General features: G+C 53.2%; 9 protein-coding genes across 19 annotated transcripts; 6 read left to right on the top strand and 3 right to left on the bottom strand.

Moving 5' to 3' along the window:
• Nucleotides 1-411: 411 nt before the first annotated feature.
• KVP18_000108 (uncharacterized protein) lies at nucleotides 412-1,150 on the bottom strand (the record flags this gene model as incomplete). 2 transcript variants are annotated; one of them, XM_067950264.1, is made up of 2 exons in its annotated part: nucleotides 412-714; nucleotides 743-1,150. In XM_067950264.1, the coding sequence occupies 2 exons, from the start codon at nucleotides 1,148-1,150 to the stop codon at nucleotides 412-414; spliced, it is 711 nt and encodes a 236-aa protein (XP_067807878.1). The 2 variants fall into 2 exon arrangements, with proteins under 2 accessions (XP_067807878.1, XP_067807877.1); XM_067950263.1 differs by having other exon boundaries at nucleotides 701-1,150.
• A 320-nt stretch (nucleotides 1,151-1,470) lies between these two features.
• Nucleotides 1,471-3,900, top strand: KVP18_000109 (uncharacterized protein; the record flags this gene model as incomplete). 3 transcript variants are annotated; one of them, XM_067950275.1, is made up of 4 exons in its annotated part: nucleotides 1,471-1,497; nucleotides 1,539-2,084; nucleotides 2,183-3,316; nucleotides 3,343-3,900. In XM_067950275.1, the coding sequence occupies 4 exons, from the start codon at nucleotides 1,471-1,473 to the stop codon at nucleotides 3,898-3,900; spliced, it is 2,265 nt and encodes a 754-aa protein (XP_067807879.1). The 3 variants fall into 3 exon arrangements, with proteins under 3 accessions (XP_067807879.1, XP_067807881.1, XP_067807880.1); XM_067950277.1 differs by lacking the exon at nucleotides 1,471-1,497 and having other exon boundaries at nucleotides 1,590-2,084; nucleotides 2,183-3,388; XM_067950276.1 differs by lacking the exons at nucleotides 1,471-1,497; nucleotides 1,539-2,084; nucleotides 2,183-3,316 and having other exon boundaries at nucleotides 3,421-3,900.
• Nucleotides 3,901-3,983: 83 nt separating this feature from the next.
• On the top strand, nucleotides 3,984-5,132 carry KVP18_000107 (uncharacterized protein; the record flags this gene model as incomplete). 2 transcript variants are annotated; one of them, XM_067950247.1, is made up of 1 exon in its annotated part: nucleotides 3,984-5,132. In XM_067950247.1, one exon carries the CDS (start codon nucleotides 3,984-3,986, stop codon nucleotides 5,130-5,132), a length of 1,149 nt encoding a protein of 382 aa, XP_067807875.1. The 2 variants fall into 2 exon arrangements, with proteins under 2 accessions (XP_067807875.1, XP_067807876.1); XM_067950248.1 differs by having other exon boundaries at nucleotides 4,080-5,132.
• A 661-nt stretch (nucleotides 5,133-5,793) lies between these two features.
• Nucleotides 5,794-7,654, bottom strand: KVP18_000105 (uncharacterized protein; the record flags this gene model as incomplete). 3 transcript variants are annotated; one of them, XM_067950212.1, is made up of 2 exons in its annotated part: nucleotides 5,794-6,361; nucleotides 6,390-7,654. In XM_067950212.1, the coding sequence occupies 2 exons, from the start codon at nucleotides 7,652-7,654 to the stop codon at nucleotides 5,794-5,796; spliced, it is 1,833 nt and encodes a 610-aa protein (XP_067807871.1). The 3 variants fall into 3 exon arrangements, with proteins under 3 accessions (XP_067807871.1, XP_067807872.1, XP_067807873.1); XM_067950213.1 differs by lacking the exon at nucleotides 6,390-7,654 and having other exon boundaries at nucleotides 5,794-6,354; XM_067950214.1 differs by lacking the exon at nucleotides 5,794-6,361 and having other exon boundaries at nucleotides 6,386-7,654.
• A 51-nt stretch (nucleotides 7,655-7,705) lies between these two features.
• On the top strand, nucleotides 7,706-9,400 carry KVP18_000112 (uncharacterized protein; the record flags this gene model as incomplete). Of its 2 annotated transcripts, none has more annotated exons than XM_067950297.1 (1): nucleotides 7,706-9,400. In XM_067950297.1, one exon carries the CDS (start codon nucleotides 7,706-7,708, stop codon nucleotides 9,398-9,400), a length of 1,695 nt encoding a protein of 564 aa, XP_067807886.1. The 2 variants fall into 2 exon arrangements, with proteins under 2 accessions (XP_067807886.1, XP_067807887.1); XM_067950298.1 differs by having other exon boundaries at nucleotides 7,736-9,400.
• Nucleotides 9,401-10,529: 1,129 nt separating this feature from the next.
• Nucleotides 10,530-12,053, top strand: KVP18_000110 (uncharacterized protein; the record flags this gene model as incomplete). The annotated part of the gene is made up of 1 exon (XM_067950285.1): nucleotides 10,530-12,053. The coding sequence occupies one exon, from the start codon at nucleotides 10,530-10,532 to the stop codon at nucleotides 12,051-12,053; it is 1,524 nt and encodes a 507-aa protein (XP_067807882.1).
• A 312-nt stretch (nucleotides 12,054-12,365) lies between these two features.
• Nucleotides 12,366-13,076, bottom strand: KVP18_000104 (uncharacterized protein; the record flags this gene model as incomplete). 2 transcript variants are annotated; one of them, XM_067950192.1, is made up of 1 exon in its annotated part: nucleotides 12,366-13,076. In XM_067950192.1, one exon carries the CDS (start codon nucleotides 13,074-13,076, stop codon nucleotides 12,366-12,368), a length of 711 nt encoding a protein of 236 aa, XP_067807869.1. The 2 variants fall into 2 exon arrangements, with proteins under 2 accessions (XP_067807869.1, XP_067807870.1); XM_067950193.1 differs by having other exon boundaries at nucleotides 12,366-13,061.
• A 94-nt stretch (nucleotides 13,077-13,170) lies between these two features.
• Nucleotides 13,171-13,947, top strand: KVP18_000106 (uncharacterized protein; the record flags this gene model as incomplete). Its single annotated transcript, XM_067950230.1, has 1 exon — nucleotides 13,171-13,947. One exon carries the CDS (start codon nucleotides 13,171-13,173, stop codon nucleotides 13,945-13,947), a length of 777 nt encoding a protein of 258 aa, XP_067807874.1.
• A 217-nt stretch (nucleotides 13,948-14,164) lies between these two features.
• On the top strand, nucleotides 14,165-15,542 carry KVP18_000111 (uncharacterized protein; the record flags this gene model as incomplete). Of its 3 annotated transcripts, XM_067950292.1 has the most annotated exons (3): nucleotides 14,165-14,375; nucleotides 14,405-14,449; nucleotides 14,478-15,542. In XM_067950292.1, coding segments are annotated over 3 exons (1,321 nt in total), but the record flags the coding sequence as incomplete, so codon positions are not given. The 3 variants fall into 3 exon arrangements, with proteins under 3 accessions (XP_067807883.1, XP_067807885.1, XP_067807884.1); XM_067950294.1 differs by lacking the exons at nucleotides 14,405-14,449; nucleotides 14,478-15,542 and having other exon boundaries at nucleotides 14,165-14,383; XM_067950293.1 differs by lacking the exons at nucleotides 14,165-14,375; nucleotides 14,405-14,449 and having other exon boundaries at nucleotides 14,804-15,529.

Raw genomic sequence — 15,542 nt, 5'->3', positions numbered from 1 at the left:
CGCTGGTTCTCGCAACGGCAGTGTCAATAGCCAAAGTATCCACATCAGAGCCACCAACTGTACCCGCGATGATTCCCCCAATGATGCCGCCTAGTGCAAGAAGTCCAAGAACAATAAGGAGGCACTTCTGTAAACGGATTGTTTCGGACGTAAAAAATAAAACAACTTACCTTATTACGACGACAGAAACTCGCCTGCCCTTCCGAACTTGCGTACTCCGACGCGCACTCGGAAGTGTATTCCGTGGTGTCCTCTGACGCCGAGCTTGACATCCCGGATCGAGTCCCCATTTGCAAACCTATCTGACGAATGTGATAAACCTGACATGAGATTCCCCACACCCATTTGCCCCCTTACATTGCAGTGCTGAATTGACAAGACCTCACAGTCGTTCATGAAATCAAAGACTGCCTAATCACGATACATATGACCATCCAGCTGCATCCAAATGTCCCAAGGACCGCCAACGATAAGCCTGTATCGGAGCATGCGGTAATAAAGTATCGGGCATACCAGCTGCAGGTACCACAGGATCTGGAGAAGCCTTGAACGGTCTGAGGGTTCGAGATACGAAACCAGCAAGACGAGCGCGGCTAGGTAGGTGGCTAACGCTTGCGTGGGGTACGCGACGCTCATCAGGCCAACCGCCCTTGAGCTGTTGAGGAAAAGTGCGTTGCCGAAAACCAATAATGCTGCTGACTTAGCCAGCTCTAGCTGCATTATGCTCGACTCTACTTCTCACCTGAGAGCACAGCAGGATGCAGGAGACGACGACTAGAGGCGTCGTGTTGTTGGTTTCGGGAATGCTGGAAGTTTCTTCTTCGCTGAAGACTTCCCACGGGATTATATGGCCTTGACAAAACCCCAGGACTCCGTAGACCAGCAAGCACAACAGGCTGATAACCCACAATGTGTCCACCGCTATACTTTGTGCAAGCTGTCGAACCACAGGCGAGGCCAGCACCACGAGAAGGTAGCAGGCTTCCCAACGGGCGACGCCACACAGTGACGAGCCTATTGGATGCGACTTTAGGGCGGCGAGGCTTTCGAGGACGGGTGCAAGCGTTGAGCCCAGCAGCAGCTTCATTGGCGAAATTTCCCCGTCTCGTAGCAGGAAAAACACCCTCAGAAATCCACACACCAGCAGCATGTGCACAGACAAGGGAAGCAGCCGCAGTACCACCGTGAAGAACGAGGCCTCAGGTAACGCCCCTGAATGAGAATCTGGTGGCCCTCCTACGTTTGAGCACCTTGTTTCTGAAAAATTTCGTTTGGGATGGTTCGTGTGCCGGCACGTCCCCTCCCCATAACACAGGGTCTCGATTGCAACAACACGCACATGCCGTCATGTGGTGTCCTCGTATTTGGTGCAATTTGTGGCCGAACGACACGCATTTTGAACGAACACATTATAATGCTGGTACTGAAGCCAAGCCTTGGCCCCTTAAATGACCATAAATTATCAATTCAATGCCTGAGCGACGACCTAGCTTAACAGTAAGCCTAACATTTGCTCATCCCTCGTCATCCCGTCACAGTCCACATTTTTTTCGGGTGAGACGGCAAGTCGTGAACAGCTCGTCCAACGAATGGCTGAGTTGACAGAGATACTCAAGCAGCCAGCACCCGCAGACAACATGAACGAGTACAAGGAAGCGCTGGCGGAGGAGGCCGCTGCGAAGGAGGTCTATGAGCAGGAGGCGATGTTTCTACGGGCCAAGAACGTGGAGCTGTCAGAGAGGGCTACCGCCTTAACTGCACAGATTACGCTCATTCGCAACCAACGCGCCGCAATCAGCGCTGAAGCCAACCAGCTGCGTTTAGCCGCAGGAGATTCGGCGGCTGCTAGGGAACTAGCTCATACGGATCTGGAGAGGTTAAAGAAGGAGCTGGAGCAGAAGCAGGTGAGTTTTGCTGCTGACCTCCTGGTTGAAAGATCTCGTGCACAAGAAGCGCAAAGGCACGCTGAAGAGGAGCGAGCAGCCCTGCAGGCCCGCTCCGCTGCACAGCTGGCCGACGCCGATCGCCTCCGGCTGGAGAACCGAGCTCTTCAAAACCGTCTGGAGGATCTGGGGAATTCTCAGGTGAGCAATATGTTGTGCTAGGATTTACAGGCCTCTTAGTAAATCATAATATTCGAGTCGCAGTTGGCGGCTAGATCACTGGCGGTTATCCTTTGCAGAGTGTGTGTAGCCTGCGAGGTGAACTGAAGCTCAGGGATATTAGAATTCAAGACCTTGAGACGGAATTGGATTCTCTGAAAACGGTTCAACAAGACCACGACATAGAGAAGCTTACGCACGAGAACGACTATTTGGCCATGCGTCTCGACGAATTGAAAGCGGAGTTGGCGCAGCAGCAGCGCGAAAGCGAGATATCGAAGTGCCAAGACCACGAGCAGCAAATGGCAACGTTGGCCTCTGATGTAGAGAAGCTGCAGGGCGAGCTGAAGCAGGCGTCAGCACTCTCGGAGGAGCTGGAGAGGACGAAGACGGATTTGGCGAACGCCCTCCTAAGGCGATCCAGTAGCGATTTGGAGACCCGTCAGGAGACAGAAAAACTGCAGGCGGTCAATCAGAGTCTTACGATTCAGGTGACAAGCCTCAGTCTTGCTGTAACCAAGAAGAGCGACCAGATCGCAGATCTGCAGGAAAAGCTTTCTACTACCGAAAACCAGCCCCTCCCAGGCAACGAAGGCGACGCCTCCAAACTGAAGGACCAGGACGCGAGGATGGCTGCTCTATCGGTCGAGCTGGAGGAGGCGCGCAACGAGGTGGATGTCACGAAGAACCGAGCCCATGCGGCATTGCGACAGAGAGACAGTGCGCAAGAGGAATGCCAGCGTTTACGTTCTGAGCTCGCCCAGCTTAAGACCGAGCTGCAGAAGGAGCGTGTGTGTGTGCCAGCTGAGGCCGAAGCACAGGGTCTTTACGATGATATAGCGGAGCTCGAGTCGCAGTTGCGTCTGTTGTCTGCGGAGTCGCTGCAGCGCGACATGAAGAATGAAGGCCTAGAGGCAGAGGTAGCTCGTGCGAAGGAGGAATCCGTGGAACTCCGCCTGCAGTTGACTCGGGCATCCACTGAAAAGCAGGCTGTTGATGAGAAGTTGGAGGAAATGGGCGCCACCGCAGCTGAGCTGCAGGACGTCATCACGGAGCTGAAAGCGCACAATTTCCAGCTGAAGGAGGTCACGGAGACAAGGGCATGTACCTCTGACTCCTGCGAGGGTAACGACAACCCCAGTACGGACGCCGCCGAGAAAACTCTTGAAGACGCCAAGAAATTCTTTCAGGAGACCATAGCAGCGATGGAAGCAGTGAGGTACCGACAGGCATCACACAGCAGAAAGCCTTGGCATCTGCCACGGAACATGAGAGTGCCATTATGAGTTTGAGACAGCAGCTGGACCGTGCCCCAGACATGCGCAAGGAGCTATCTGCACAGCAGTGCGCCTCCGAGCGACTCCAAAGGGAGGTAGCGTCGTTGAAGCTGCAGCGACAAGAAATCGAGGCAGAATGGCGTAAGGAGTTCCGCTTCCATGAGGATTCTCTGACCGCTGCCAAAATCGCACGTCATCGTGCGGAATCTGAACGTGACGGCCTGAAGTGTTTACTGGAACAGGAGTCTTCCTCCCGCCTGAAATTAACCAAGCAGGTGGCCTTGCTGCAGAAGTCGGTGCGTCGGCAGGAGCCTACTCCAAAGTCCCGTGTTTGCAACAGTCAGCTCCTCGAACTGGAAGTTGCGCGCTCCGAACTGGAAGTTGCGCGCTCCGAAATCCTACGGCTGGAATCGTTGATACCGACCAGCCGAGAGCCCACAAGCTTCAAATCACTGAAGCCTGTGGTTTCTGCCTTGGTCTCAGGCACGTTTATAGCCGCGTTGTGTGGTGTGGTGATGTAGTGTATTTCCTACGGAATGCGTCCCACTGGGTTTAGACATGCGCTACCTACTGTCAACTGTGAAATTACACATAATCACTACCGATGAGCAACACCCACACTGTGACCCAACACCATCAGAGCCAAGCAAGGCAATACTCCGCCGCTCGGCAGTACAGCGAGCAGAGGACGACCACTCCCATGCGGCAGTACACCTCTGAGCAAAGGACCACCGAACACAGGACCACGACTCCCATGCGGCAGTATACGGGAGCCTCCTCCATGCAGCACAGCACTGTTCGGTCAACAACGCCTATCCGCCGAGTTGAGGGTCAACCGCGTACGCTCGAGACCAGGACGATTGAAGGCGAGACTCGCGTGCTGGGTGAGCGAATTGTGGAGCACGAGATGCGGGTACCGACTAAGAAGATTATTGAGGAGATCGTGGAGAAGGTTATCGTCGTTCCCGAAAAGATTATCCGCGAAGAAATTGTGGAGGAAGTCCAAACCGTGCGCGAACGTATCATCGAAGTGGCCAAACCGATAATTCAAGAAACGGTTGTCGAGGTCCCTGAGTACGAATACGTTGAGAACATCATTGAGGTTCCCGAGAAGATCGTTCAAGAAAAGATCCGCGAGGTGGAGAGGGTGGAGTACCAGGAGGTTGTGAACTACGTACCACGCATCAACCGAGTGGAGAAGATCGTTGAAGTGCCTCAAGTGGAGTACCGGGAGTATGCCGTACATAAGACTGTCGAGGTCCCTGAGGTCCGTGAGGAAATCGTAATCAAGGAGGTTCCGGTGCCTAGATACGTGGACGTCCCCGTTCCTCACCATGTTGACGTCGAGGTCATTCAGGAAATCGAGCGTGTAGTGCCAGTGGCGGTTGAGAGCATTACGACTCAGGAATTCCACTTGCCGCAGATTGTCCCTAGGTATGATCGAGTACCCGTCCCCATTTACGCGCCGCGTTTCATTGAGGTACCCGTTCCTAGCGAGATCATGAGTGCTGAGGCCCAGACACAAGCAGATAAATTTATTCAGGAGATCGAGGCGGTAACAGCACATGCGTACCCATCTATGTGCGAGTACGAGGAGCTAGCTGTGTCGGCAAAGAACTTCCATCTGAATATCGACAACGATCCCAAGGCTATTGAAAACCGGCTCAGACGCAAGGACATGTTTAACGTGGAGCAGTACAACGGTCAGATGGCTCGCCGTGTGTCCGTGGTATCAACCACGAGTCACCATTAGTGGTGGTTTGCGATACAATGAACTACATTGCTACATTCTTTGCATTCCTGTTGACTTTGCAATGATCTACATTGACGTAGATTCTGAGTGTGGTGTCTCCTTCGGATGTCCGTCGGATGCTACTTTGCTAGGGATAAGCAAGCTGTTCTGGGTGGGTGTGTCACCCTGCGGTGTTCGCTGTTACCCCGTTCTAAAGTAGTTCGTGGGAGGCCCGCTCCAATCGGAACGTCTGCGCATACATTTCCCTGAGGTCAACACGAAGTTGTGTGTCAGCCAACCAGAGCCTTACCAGACACACAACCAAGCAGTCTGTTGAAACCATGTCGAACTCTGTGGGTGATTGGCGCAGTCGGTTAGCGCGTGGGTCTCATAATCCCGAGGTCGCGAGTTCGAGTCTCGCATCACCCAATCTCATTTTACATCCAACTGTCATATCACCTCTTCACTTCTGTCCATTGCAGTCATCATCACCTCTGCACATCTGCTCATCATCACCTCTGCACATCTGTCCCTTGTAGTCATCATCACCTCTGCACTTCTGTCCCTTGAAGTCATCATCACCTCTGCACATCTGCACATCTGTCCCTTGTAGTCATCATCACCTCTGCACATCTGTCCCTTGCAGTCATCATCGCCTCTGCACATCTGTCCCTTGTCATCATCACCTCTGCACATCTGTCTCTTGCAGTCGGGCATTCAGTGACCCTTGCGAAAGATCCGGACTCGCTGCCAACAATGTAGTCAGTAAGGCGCGCAGACGAGGGGTAGCGTCAGGGCAGGCGGATCGGAATACAGGGGAAGTGAGGTAGTGTTCTGAACAGGCCTTCAGATCATCCCAGAGCCGCTGCACTACCTGTGGCGCTCCTCCTGCGGCCAGTGCCACAGCGATTTTCAACAGAAGACACGTCAACGGGATCTCCGTCCAACTCGCAGGCAGGTCCAATTCACACTGCGTCGCTGAGAGCTCGAGAAGTGAGAGGAGCAAGGCCTCCGTTCGTTGGACGATAACGGGAGTAGGGTGGAAGCTTACTGGTACTACGACGCACGCCTCCGATGAAGGGAGGCGCAATGCGTCCGTGGGAACGTCGAGGCTGCGTCGCCAGAGGCCTCCCAGATATGGTATGTCATCCAATGATTTGGTCAGCGTGTCGAGGGTGCAATGGAGAAAGCTCAGGTACTCGTCTCTGAACGCGGGGCTCATAGTCTCTTGAAGCTGGGACATTAATGCACTGGATCATCGGGCAGTTCCCAGCTCACTGATTGGCAGGAGGGCCGTAGAAGTCAGACACCTGAGCCATCCCGGCGTCTGCTGGCTCTGACGAGTGTGACAGTGTCAGGTACAGAAGAGTACGGAATACGGTTAAATGGCCGGGGAGAGGGTTTTGTGTGGCTACCAGGTGCGCCATGGCGACCGACAACTCGGTGCTGGACGCGAGGCGCAGCAGGGACGGTGTTAGTGGCTTGCAGGCCTCGGGGTAGACCGCCAGAATATCTACGAATCGGCTCACCACTGCAGCTTCGGTGAAGCCGTTATGTATGGCCAAAGCGATCACGGGCAAGGACGACGACCGACAAAGCACTGTCGTGTACACGGCCTTCGCCGTCTGGATGTCCGACGGCTCGAGCGGTCCCACGCGACTGAGCAACTCAGGCCACGAAACTGACTCCTCAAGTGCGGAGGCCAGCAAGAGCTCAAGTCGAGGGACGCTTGCGAACGTAGGTCTTTTCCTCATTAGACGTAGGATCGGAACGGTCCACAGCTCTTTGAGCGTCAATCGGACGGACCCCATGTACCTCTGTGCGTTCAGAAGCCTCGTGATAACGAAGCGGAGGAACCCGTCATCGTCGATGCCTTCTTTCATGAGATCGAGACATGCACTCTTCACGTTCTGAGCGAGGGGTTGATTAAGCTCCTTCGATCTCATCGACACCTTGAGGCATGAGAGTATTAGTCTCCACAACACATTCAGGGCGTAGGGTACGCCTCGAATCTCCTCCTGCCTGACTAGTACCAAGCAGGCCACGCCCAGTTCATATACATGTTGGATCAGAGACTCGGGAGGGAACAGAGGGTTGCCTGTCAGTGCTGGAAGGACGCCTACTACCTCTACAATGGTTGAGTCGATAAGGGCGTCTAAACTCTCATCCTGGACTGACTGCATCAGCGACTCCAATCGATGTAGTACCAGATAGGGCAGCATCGGCGAAAGTGAGGCTATGCCGACCAGGGCCTTCCGACTTACGGCTCGACTGAGACTGAGGCACCAGCGAGCCCATAGATCACCAACTGAAGACCCATCAGAGTTGAGGGCCAGCAAAGGCACCTTGGTGAAGGCTGGAGACTCCACGACAGGAATCTGAAATAGCAGTCCGTAGGGCAACGACGGCAGTGCGACGGAGCGGAATATGGCGGCGGCTGCTACACCCTCCGCTGTGAACGTCACGTCGGTTTCTATCACCTCCAGCTGCGTGGTGATGTCTTGCCGAAGCTTTTGCACTGCATCCACACACAGAGATTCCATTGACAGATTTCGAATCATGGCTGTGGTCCGACACAAAAAGGTGCTTTTCGAATGAATGACCAAGGAGAAAGGTGGCAGTTGATGCACAAGAGCTCGGACGTTCCTGGTTATGACGATCGATCCCAGTTTTCAATCTTTCCTTTGCAAGAAGCTGTACTAGAGGCGTTGGCCGAAAAACTCGCTCCTCAGATGTACGAATTTGTAGAAGAAGGATCTCCTTCCACACGGAGACTGCTGCCACCTCCAACGGATGTGCAAAGGACCACGCTGCTACATGGGCTGGCGGGGCATAGCCTTTTGGTGCAGTCCAAAAGCGGCACTGGCAAAACCATAGCGATGGCTTTGTGCAGTATCTCACGGGTGGACCCTCAGTATCGGTTCTCATGGGCCGCCCTGAGGGCGTTCAGAGTCGGGTCTGGGGCGCAGCGCACTGATCCGAAAGAATTAGTGTGCGACGCGGATTGGTTGAAGGCACGGGTCGCCGACCGAAAACGAGCCCTGATGTCGGGATGGGCTGGGGTGCAGGCGTTGCAAGGCATTATCGTGGTGCCGACTAGAGAGCTGGTAGGACAGGTCACCGAGGAAGTAGGATACCTGGTGCGTTATCTGACGGATGACGAGCAGATCCGAGTTCTGGATTTACAAGGTGGTAGCCTGGTTCAAGCCTCTCTCAGTGGATTGAAGACCATTCGCCCTCATCTGGTGGTCTCAACTCCTGGACGATTGCTGTCAGCGGTTAACCACAACTCCAAAGCGTCCCGTGTGAAGGACGTCTGGTGGCCTCCACCGAGAGAGCTCCTCAAACTCCTCTGCTTTGATGAAGCAGATCGGCTATTCACAGAAAACTTCACACAGCAGTCGAAAGACGTCATCGCCCGGTTCGGTTGCAACTCCACTCAGATTCTTGCTATGTCGGCTACTTTCGACCCCCCAGTGCTGTCAAGGTTGGAGGCGGCGGTGGTAGATGTCGACCTTGCCGATGCGGAGCTCGTGCCTTGCGTGGCTCACCGCAAAGCCTACTGGAACGTCGGTTTGTTCGACGTGCCGGCTGTGGATCTGTCCAGGGAGGTCGCTGAGTTACGGACGATCCATAGAGTTTTCTTGTGTAGCTCTTACTTTAATAGAGCTGAGGACACGGCACAGATCCCCTCACAAAGGGAAACGCCCCAAATGCGAAACTTGCGCGAGGCCGAAGAGACGGGTACCGCACTTCTTGGTCGTATGCCATCACTTGACGTGCCCACACTCCAGTCTATCTCCTACCACCTAGTTAAGATCCCCGCATCCCAAACGGGCGATCCTGACTGGACGATGGTCAAGGACGCCAAACTCAGCAGCGCTCTGAGCGTGCTTGACTCAATATCCTATCGCCAGGCTGTGATTTTCACAAACTACAACAACTGGGGAGGCGAACTGTCCGACAGACTGCGGGTTGCCGGTGTGCCGTCAGTGGCCATAACCAGCCAGATGAGCCAGAGCTTGCGCCAAGCGGCACTCAGCCGCGTTCGCCGGGGTGAGTTCCGTGTCGTCGTCTGCTCGGACTTACTTGCTCGCGGTCTGGACCTCGTCGAGGTGGATCTCGTTTTGCATGCCGACGTAGCACAGGACAAGGAGACGTTCCTGCACCGGTCTGGCCGAACGGGCCGGTTCGGTAACCGCGGAACAGTGATGCTTTTCGCCACTGCAGACGAGGAAGAAAAAGTGCGGCTTGTAGCGCTGCAAGCGGGTGTGCGACTTGAGCTGTGAGTGTACGTGTTCCATAAAGGAGACTTATGATTGCCAGTGATGGATGGCATCGTTCATCTCCAATTAGTGCAGATCTTGGTGGTAAGTACACTGAACGGAAGGTTTTCAAAAGAACAAATCGGTTCTCAGAACCACCTGAACCATCTGGCATTTCTAGCTTTCTCGACCACCCCCTGTGGGCACGGTTCGTCGCACTGATGAGGCTTCACGTTGAAGCATGCATTGTATACACCTCGCATGCTAACACAAGGGGGATACAGCGATCTGGGTGCAGCCCACTACCGATTTCTTCCAGGCTAAGATCTGAAACCCAACTCCAGTGTTTACATCGAAGCCAGAGCTATTTTAAAAGAGGGGATGGGTCCCCAGGACCTCGAACAAGTAGCTGCAATTAAAGAAATCAATGCACATGGTTACCTAATCATGTTGTGTGGTTACATTTCTGATATGTCGACTCAATGATTGACGAATTTACCGACGGAATGGGGTTTGTTCCCCTACCGTGATGAATATTGCTAATGATCTTAAAAAAGAGAGTCAGTCTTGTTCAGACACGAATGCTACTCAATTCAATGGAACAACCCGCAACATCCTTACACTCCTTTGTCCGTGTTTCAAGACGGGTGGTAAAATGGGAAGCATGTTCACATAAATCGGCAGGATATCCCTGTTAAGGGATAGAGTTGAAGAAACTTCAAAACTATCGTCTTCCTTCGAGACATGAGAACATGATGACGGAACTAATGTTTAAAGCGTAAGCTCCCACAACTGCTGTTTCAACAACTGTTGCCGTTTTACGACTTTTTCATCCTTGACGTTAAGATTTACAATCCTTTTCGCAATCGATCCAAATCATTCACCATAACTTCCAGTCGGATGAAATGACGGGTGGTGTGTACAAAGCACAGGGACATATTCAGCAGAAGATGATGACTCCATGCTCACACAGACCTAAATTAACCTCGAACCTCCCTGCTGTTCACAGAGTGTCCTTTTAAAACCAGTAGTACGGCGGATTCCACTGCACTGTATTTAAAAGTCGAGATCTCGTTCGCTCACAGCTTGACCCCACGAAATCATGCAGGTTTTCGACATTGTGAGGTAAAAGTCATTATCCAAGTGTTTCACAATGATCGCCTGCACTACTTCAGCTGCTGCCTTCTCCAAAGTAGTGGATGAGCCAGCGACTCCCTCTACATGCGGCAGCGAGTTCTCTGCAGTGCAGTATTTCAAGCCTTTCGCCCCATCTGATTTGATGCCTATAGCATTTGAACGGTCGGAAGCGGGCCAGGCCTACAGGGAATCGCTTCTCAAGGACTCGGTGTTCCTGATTGTATGCGGCGGATCGCTGAACAAGTGCGAGCATTACAGACAACTGCAGTCTCAGTACGGCGTGCGTTTCGTTTTGCTGGATAGCAAGTCTTCCACTTCCGACTTTCTTACTGGCCGGGAAATCGTGGAGGCCTTCCTAGACGTGGACATGACTCCTAGACCTTCCATGGTCGCCGAATGCGTCGCCGCCATTCAGGAGTATGTGGAGTCGTCTGGTACGGTTTTTCGAGGGATATTCACTCTCTGGGACGACTCAGTGACCCTCCACTCTCGTATCTGTGCGCACTTTAACATGCCCTGTAGCTCTGTTGCGTCGGTGGACATTGCACACGATAAGAAGGCCACCCGTGACGCTTTGGAGGCTGCAGGACTAGCCACGCCCCCCCACGCGCGAGTAGCCACGGAGGAAGAGCTGCTGATTGCTAGCGAGCGTGTGGGCTTCCCGTGCGTATTGAAACCCGTCTCTGGAGCGGCCTCCTTGGGTGTCTACATTGTACACGACAAGAAGACCTTGCTTTCAAGTTTCCGCAAAGCAATTACGGAGTCGCAGCAGTGTTATGAGTCTGGGTATCTAATGGGCCTGCTGTTCGAGGACTGCGAGGCCAATGTTTCTCAGACTGCCGAGGATCTGCATGCACTCATTCTGGAGGGATTTGTATCGGGTCCTGAAGTGGACTGCGACGTTGTAATGGATGATGGAGTGGTGCAATACATCATGGTGAGCGATGACTGGCCATTGGTTGAGCCCTACTTGACTGAGTTCGGTCACAACTGCCCATCACAGCTTCCTGAGGAGCAGATCGAGGCACTGAAAGTGATGGCCATTAAGTGCTGTGAGGCTTTTGGCCTTACACAAGGCGCGTTTCACATCGAGCTTAAGTTCGACCCTGTTCTCGGTGCCTGCCTCATAGAGTTAAATGCTCGTATGGGTGGCGGCGGTGTGAGGTACATGCACGTTGCAGCGACAGGCGTGGATCTGGGGGTCGAGTCACTTTTCGTGACATGTGGCATCCCGCCTCGCCCTATCACCAGGCAACTAGCATGGTCCTGCAGTCATGAGTATTTCACGGCGAGGTCGGGAGTTGTTAAGGCGGACAGCAGAATCTTCTTGGAGGATATCATGAAGACGATGCCGTCCGTCAAGAGCGTCGAGGGAAATTTGATGGTTGGAGATGAAGTTTGTTGCAGAGAGGAGGGGTTCCCTTCCGCCCTCGGGCGCTTGGTTGTCGCTTCTACTCAGTCACCTGCAGAAGCCTACGCCATTGGAGAGTACATCAGACATTTGACTGATGAGACGTTCCCCATCGAATCTGCACAGTGATGTCTTCCATATTAACTTCCATTTTCAAAGTTTTAAACCGGTGTCTCCACATTAAGTATATAATTGGAAAGCTTTAAAATCATAGTTGTGATTTGTTGAGGTAGAAGGAATGATTGTTGAGGAGACAGTTAGGAAGGAATGACGTAATGGAAGGAACGATAAACGTGTTATAGAACGCGTTTGAACGCAAGAAAGTCTTCGTCTTAACACAACTGAACGAAGGTGCCACTGAATACTGAATGGTAACAGCAAGTGCTTCTAAAGAAAGTGTTACCGCACTAAAAGGTGTTCCATCGCTAATGAACAGACACATCAGTACTTGCTTGGGAACTCCTCACCACCGGCGGCCCAATCCTCAACCTCACCGACGCCATCAACCATCTCTCCCTCGCCAACCTTGGCCTCGACTTCCGTAGGGTCCTTGTAGAAGAACAAGTCAGGCATTTCACCCCAGGGTTGGTCACGAGGAAGGCGTCCACGCAGGTAGAGGAGCTCTCGAGCAAGCATCCAGAAGATTAGCCCAATTGAATGACCGGACTTGTTGTTGCAGGGAATGGCTACATCCACGTACTTCAGAGGAGAATCAGTGTTGCAAAGCGCGATGACTGGCACGCCAGCGTAGAAGCACTCCTTCACCGCTTGGCTGTCGATTCGTGGATCAACCACAACCATCACGCGGGGCTCGACGAAGTTCTTGGTGACGGAGTTGGTAAGGGTGCCAGGAGTCCATCGACCGGCGATTGCCTGTGCGCCGGTGTAGTGAGCGAACTTCAGGACGGCACGGGAACCGTAAGGTCTCTGTGACACGACACAGATATCCTGGGGGTTGTCGATGGTGACGAGAATACGAGCCGCCAAGTTAAGCTTCTCCCAGATCTTGGCAACGTGAAGGATGTGAGTACCATCCTCAGGGTTGCGGTCATAGACGTACTGGCTCATCTTCTTCTCCAGGTTCTTAGCGCCAATGTGGCACTTGCACTGAATCATCGACATGATGTCTTCCTCCATTCGCGACTGAGACATCTTTCGGGCGGCAGTGGACGGTTGCCCCAAAATTCGCGCTTTCAGGGACAAAACGGCCGGCAGTAAATGCCGAGTTTCACCCCGCCCACCAAAGATGGCGGATCGATACCTCATTCAGAAGTCCGAGCTTCCCACTGGTGCCGTCGAGACTGAGGCCTATAAGCTGGAGGTCAAGAGAACCGCAGAGCTTGAGGCCATGAAGAACCAGACCCTCGCTCAGCTCGCCGCAGACCACGCTGTGAGACAGGAGGCTCTGCGTCTTCGTACGTTGAAGTATGATGAGGAGTACGAGCAGGAGACGCGTGATCGCGTCCTGAAGTCGCGCGAAGCAAAGGAACTCGGCTGCTTCTACCGTGTTCCCGACTCCAAGATTATCTTCTGCGTCAGGATCAAGGGTGTACGAAAAATGGCCCCGAAGCCCAAGCAAGTCTTGAAGCTCTTCAGGCTGAGGCAGATCAACAACGGCGTGTTCATCAAGATGAACGATGCCACACGTAACATGCTGAAGCTCGTGGAGCCTTTTGTGACCTACGGTTACCCTACCGTTGACATGATCAGAAAGCTCGTTTACAAGCGGGGCTACGCCAAGGTTGGCAAGCAGGCCGCCTGGCGCCGTGAAAGGATCGCCGATAACACTATCGTCTCTGAGAACCTGGGCCAATTCGGAATCCATGGAGTTGAGGATATCGTCCACGAGCTGTACACCTGCGGTCCTCACTTCAAGGAGGTGAACTCCTTCCTGTGGCCGTTCAAGCTACGACCTGCCAAGGGTGGCTACGTGGCCAAGAGACACGGCTTCGCTGAGATGCGAGGGGGTGACTGGGGTAACCGTGAAGATCTGATGCCCGCGCTGGTCAACAAAATGCTGTAAGCGACTGTGTCGTGGTGTCGAACCCATCTTACCAAAAACCGAATGCATCCGACTCTTGAGCGTGAGCGGCGTTGTGTGTGTGGCATGCCAAGTCATCAGCACTAGAGACAGCGCTTTTTAGAGTTGTCTTTCTTTGACTATCTCTGAATTGGTGAATTTTATGTTGCTTGCTTGACTCAGCGACAGGTCTGAAAACCGTCAGGTTTCCACGCAGAAAATGCAATCGCAAGCGAAGTCGAGACGAGCGAAGAGAGAGTTGAAGCCAGCAGACCACCGGCATGGCACTCCTTTGAACGACAACCTACCGTTGAAGCATAAGGTTGCAAGTGTGACTTACGCCCCATCGCTTATGCCTCCGATTGCGGCAGCTCCAACGAAAGTATCCCCAATGCCGTGCATCGAGCTGCGAGGCGCCGTCATGAAGGACTGTAGGTAAAGGCGGTCAAGTAGAACGCAGCAGGTATCCCAGCGGACCGCCCTCAGCTTGCCCTAGAGACAATAGGTGGGAGTCCGCCTCTATCAGCACTCAGCAGACTCTCTTTCCGAGAGAACCAAACGAGCTCGAAAGGACCGCAAGAGCGACATCGTTGAGAGCTCCATTGTGGAAAAACTGATAAGCCGCCTATTCTTCAGTGCGCGATCTGCGAATGATGCTAGGGAATTCGTTCAGCTGTTGGATATTCGGGCTGCTGAGGCATCTGATATTGGCTACAAATGGCATCTGTCCGTGATCAATCTGGAGAAGTATGGAAAACGATTCCCATTCGCCTTCATTGGCTTCTACCTGCTGAAGCCACTCTTGGTAACTAGCAGCAATACCTGCAAGGAGAGTACTCTTATCAGGTTCCTTCACTCCATGTCTCGACTCTACAATGACAACCCCTACCATAACGACGAACATGCAGGGGCCGTGGCTCATAAGACCGTCTCCTTAATACGACTTCTGAACATGGAGTCAGCACTATCCGAAATTGACCTCGCAACTGTGATCATCGCCTGCCTAGGGCATGATGCAGGACACTTCGGACGAACCAACAACTTCATCGCTGACACTGGGGAGCCTCTAGCTTTGATTTACAACGATGCATCGATATTGGAGAACTACCATGCGTTTCTGACGTTCAGTGTGCTAAGCAATAAACACTCCAACGTCCTCTCCTCGCTGACGCGTTCCCAGATGCAGCATTCGAGGAAAATGATCATAGATATGATTTTGACCACTGACATGGCAGCCCACTACGCTAGCGTCAAGAACTTCTCAGAACGGGCTATCCTGGCTGAATTTGACCCTCGAAACACTGATGCCGACAAGTGGATTCTCATGCAAATGTGTCTGAAGATGGCTGATATTGGCCATGCGGCGCTAGAGTGGCGGGACCATATCCAGTGGTCTCTCAGGCTGGCTGAGGAACTGTACAGCCAGGGCGAGGAGGAAGCAGCACTTGGGCTGCCGGTGACTCTTCTGTGCGACCGAAGCAGGCGGCACCTGTTTCACTCTGACCAGATTGGCTTTCTGAAGTACGTGGTGCTGCCGCTGGGCAATGCCATCAAGATCTCTGACACTACCAACAACATTGAGCACGTCATCAACCGCC

Source organism: the organism of the source record quoted next, assembly GCF_019968955.1.
Source record: "MAG: Porospora cf. gigantea A chromosome Unknown PgA_NODE_537_length_15542_cov_860.464, whole genome shotgun sequence".
In the NCBI taxonomy this organism is placed as follows: domain Eukaryota; phylum Apicomplexa; class Conoidasida; order Eugregarinorida; family Porosporidae; genus Porospora; species Porospora cf. gigantea A.
This window is presented reverse-complemented; position numbering and strand designations above follow the sequence as displayed.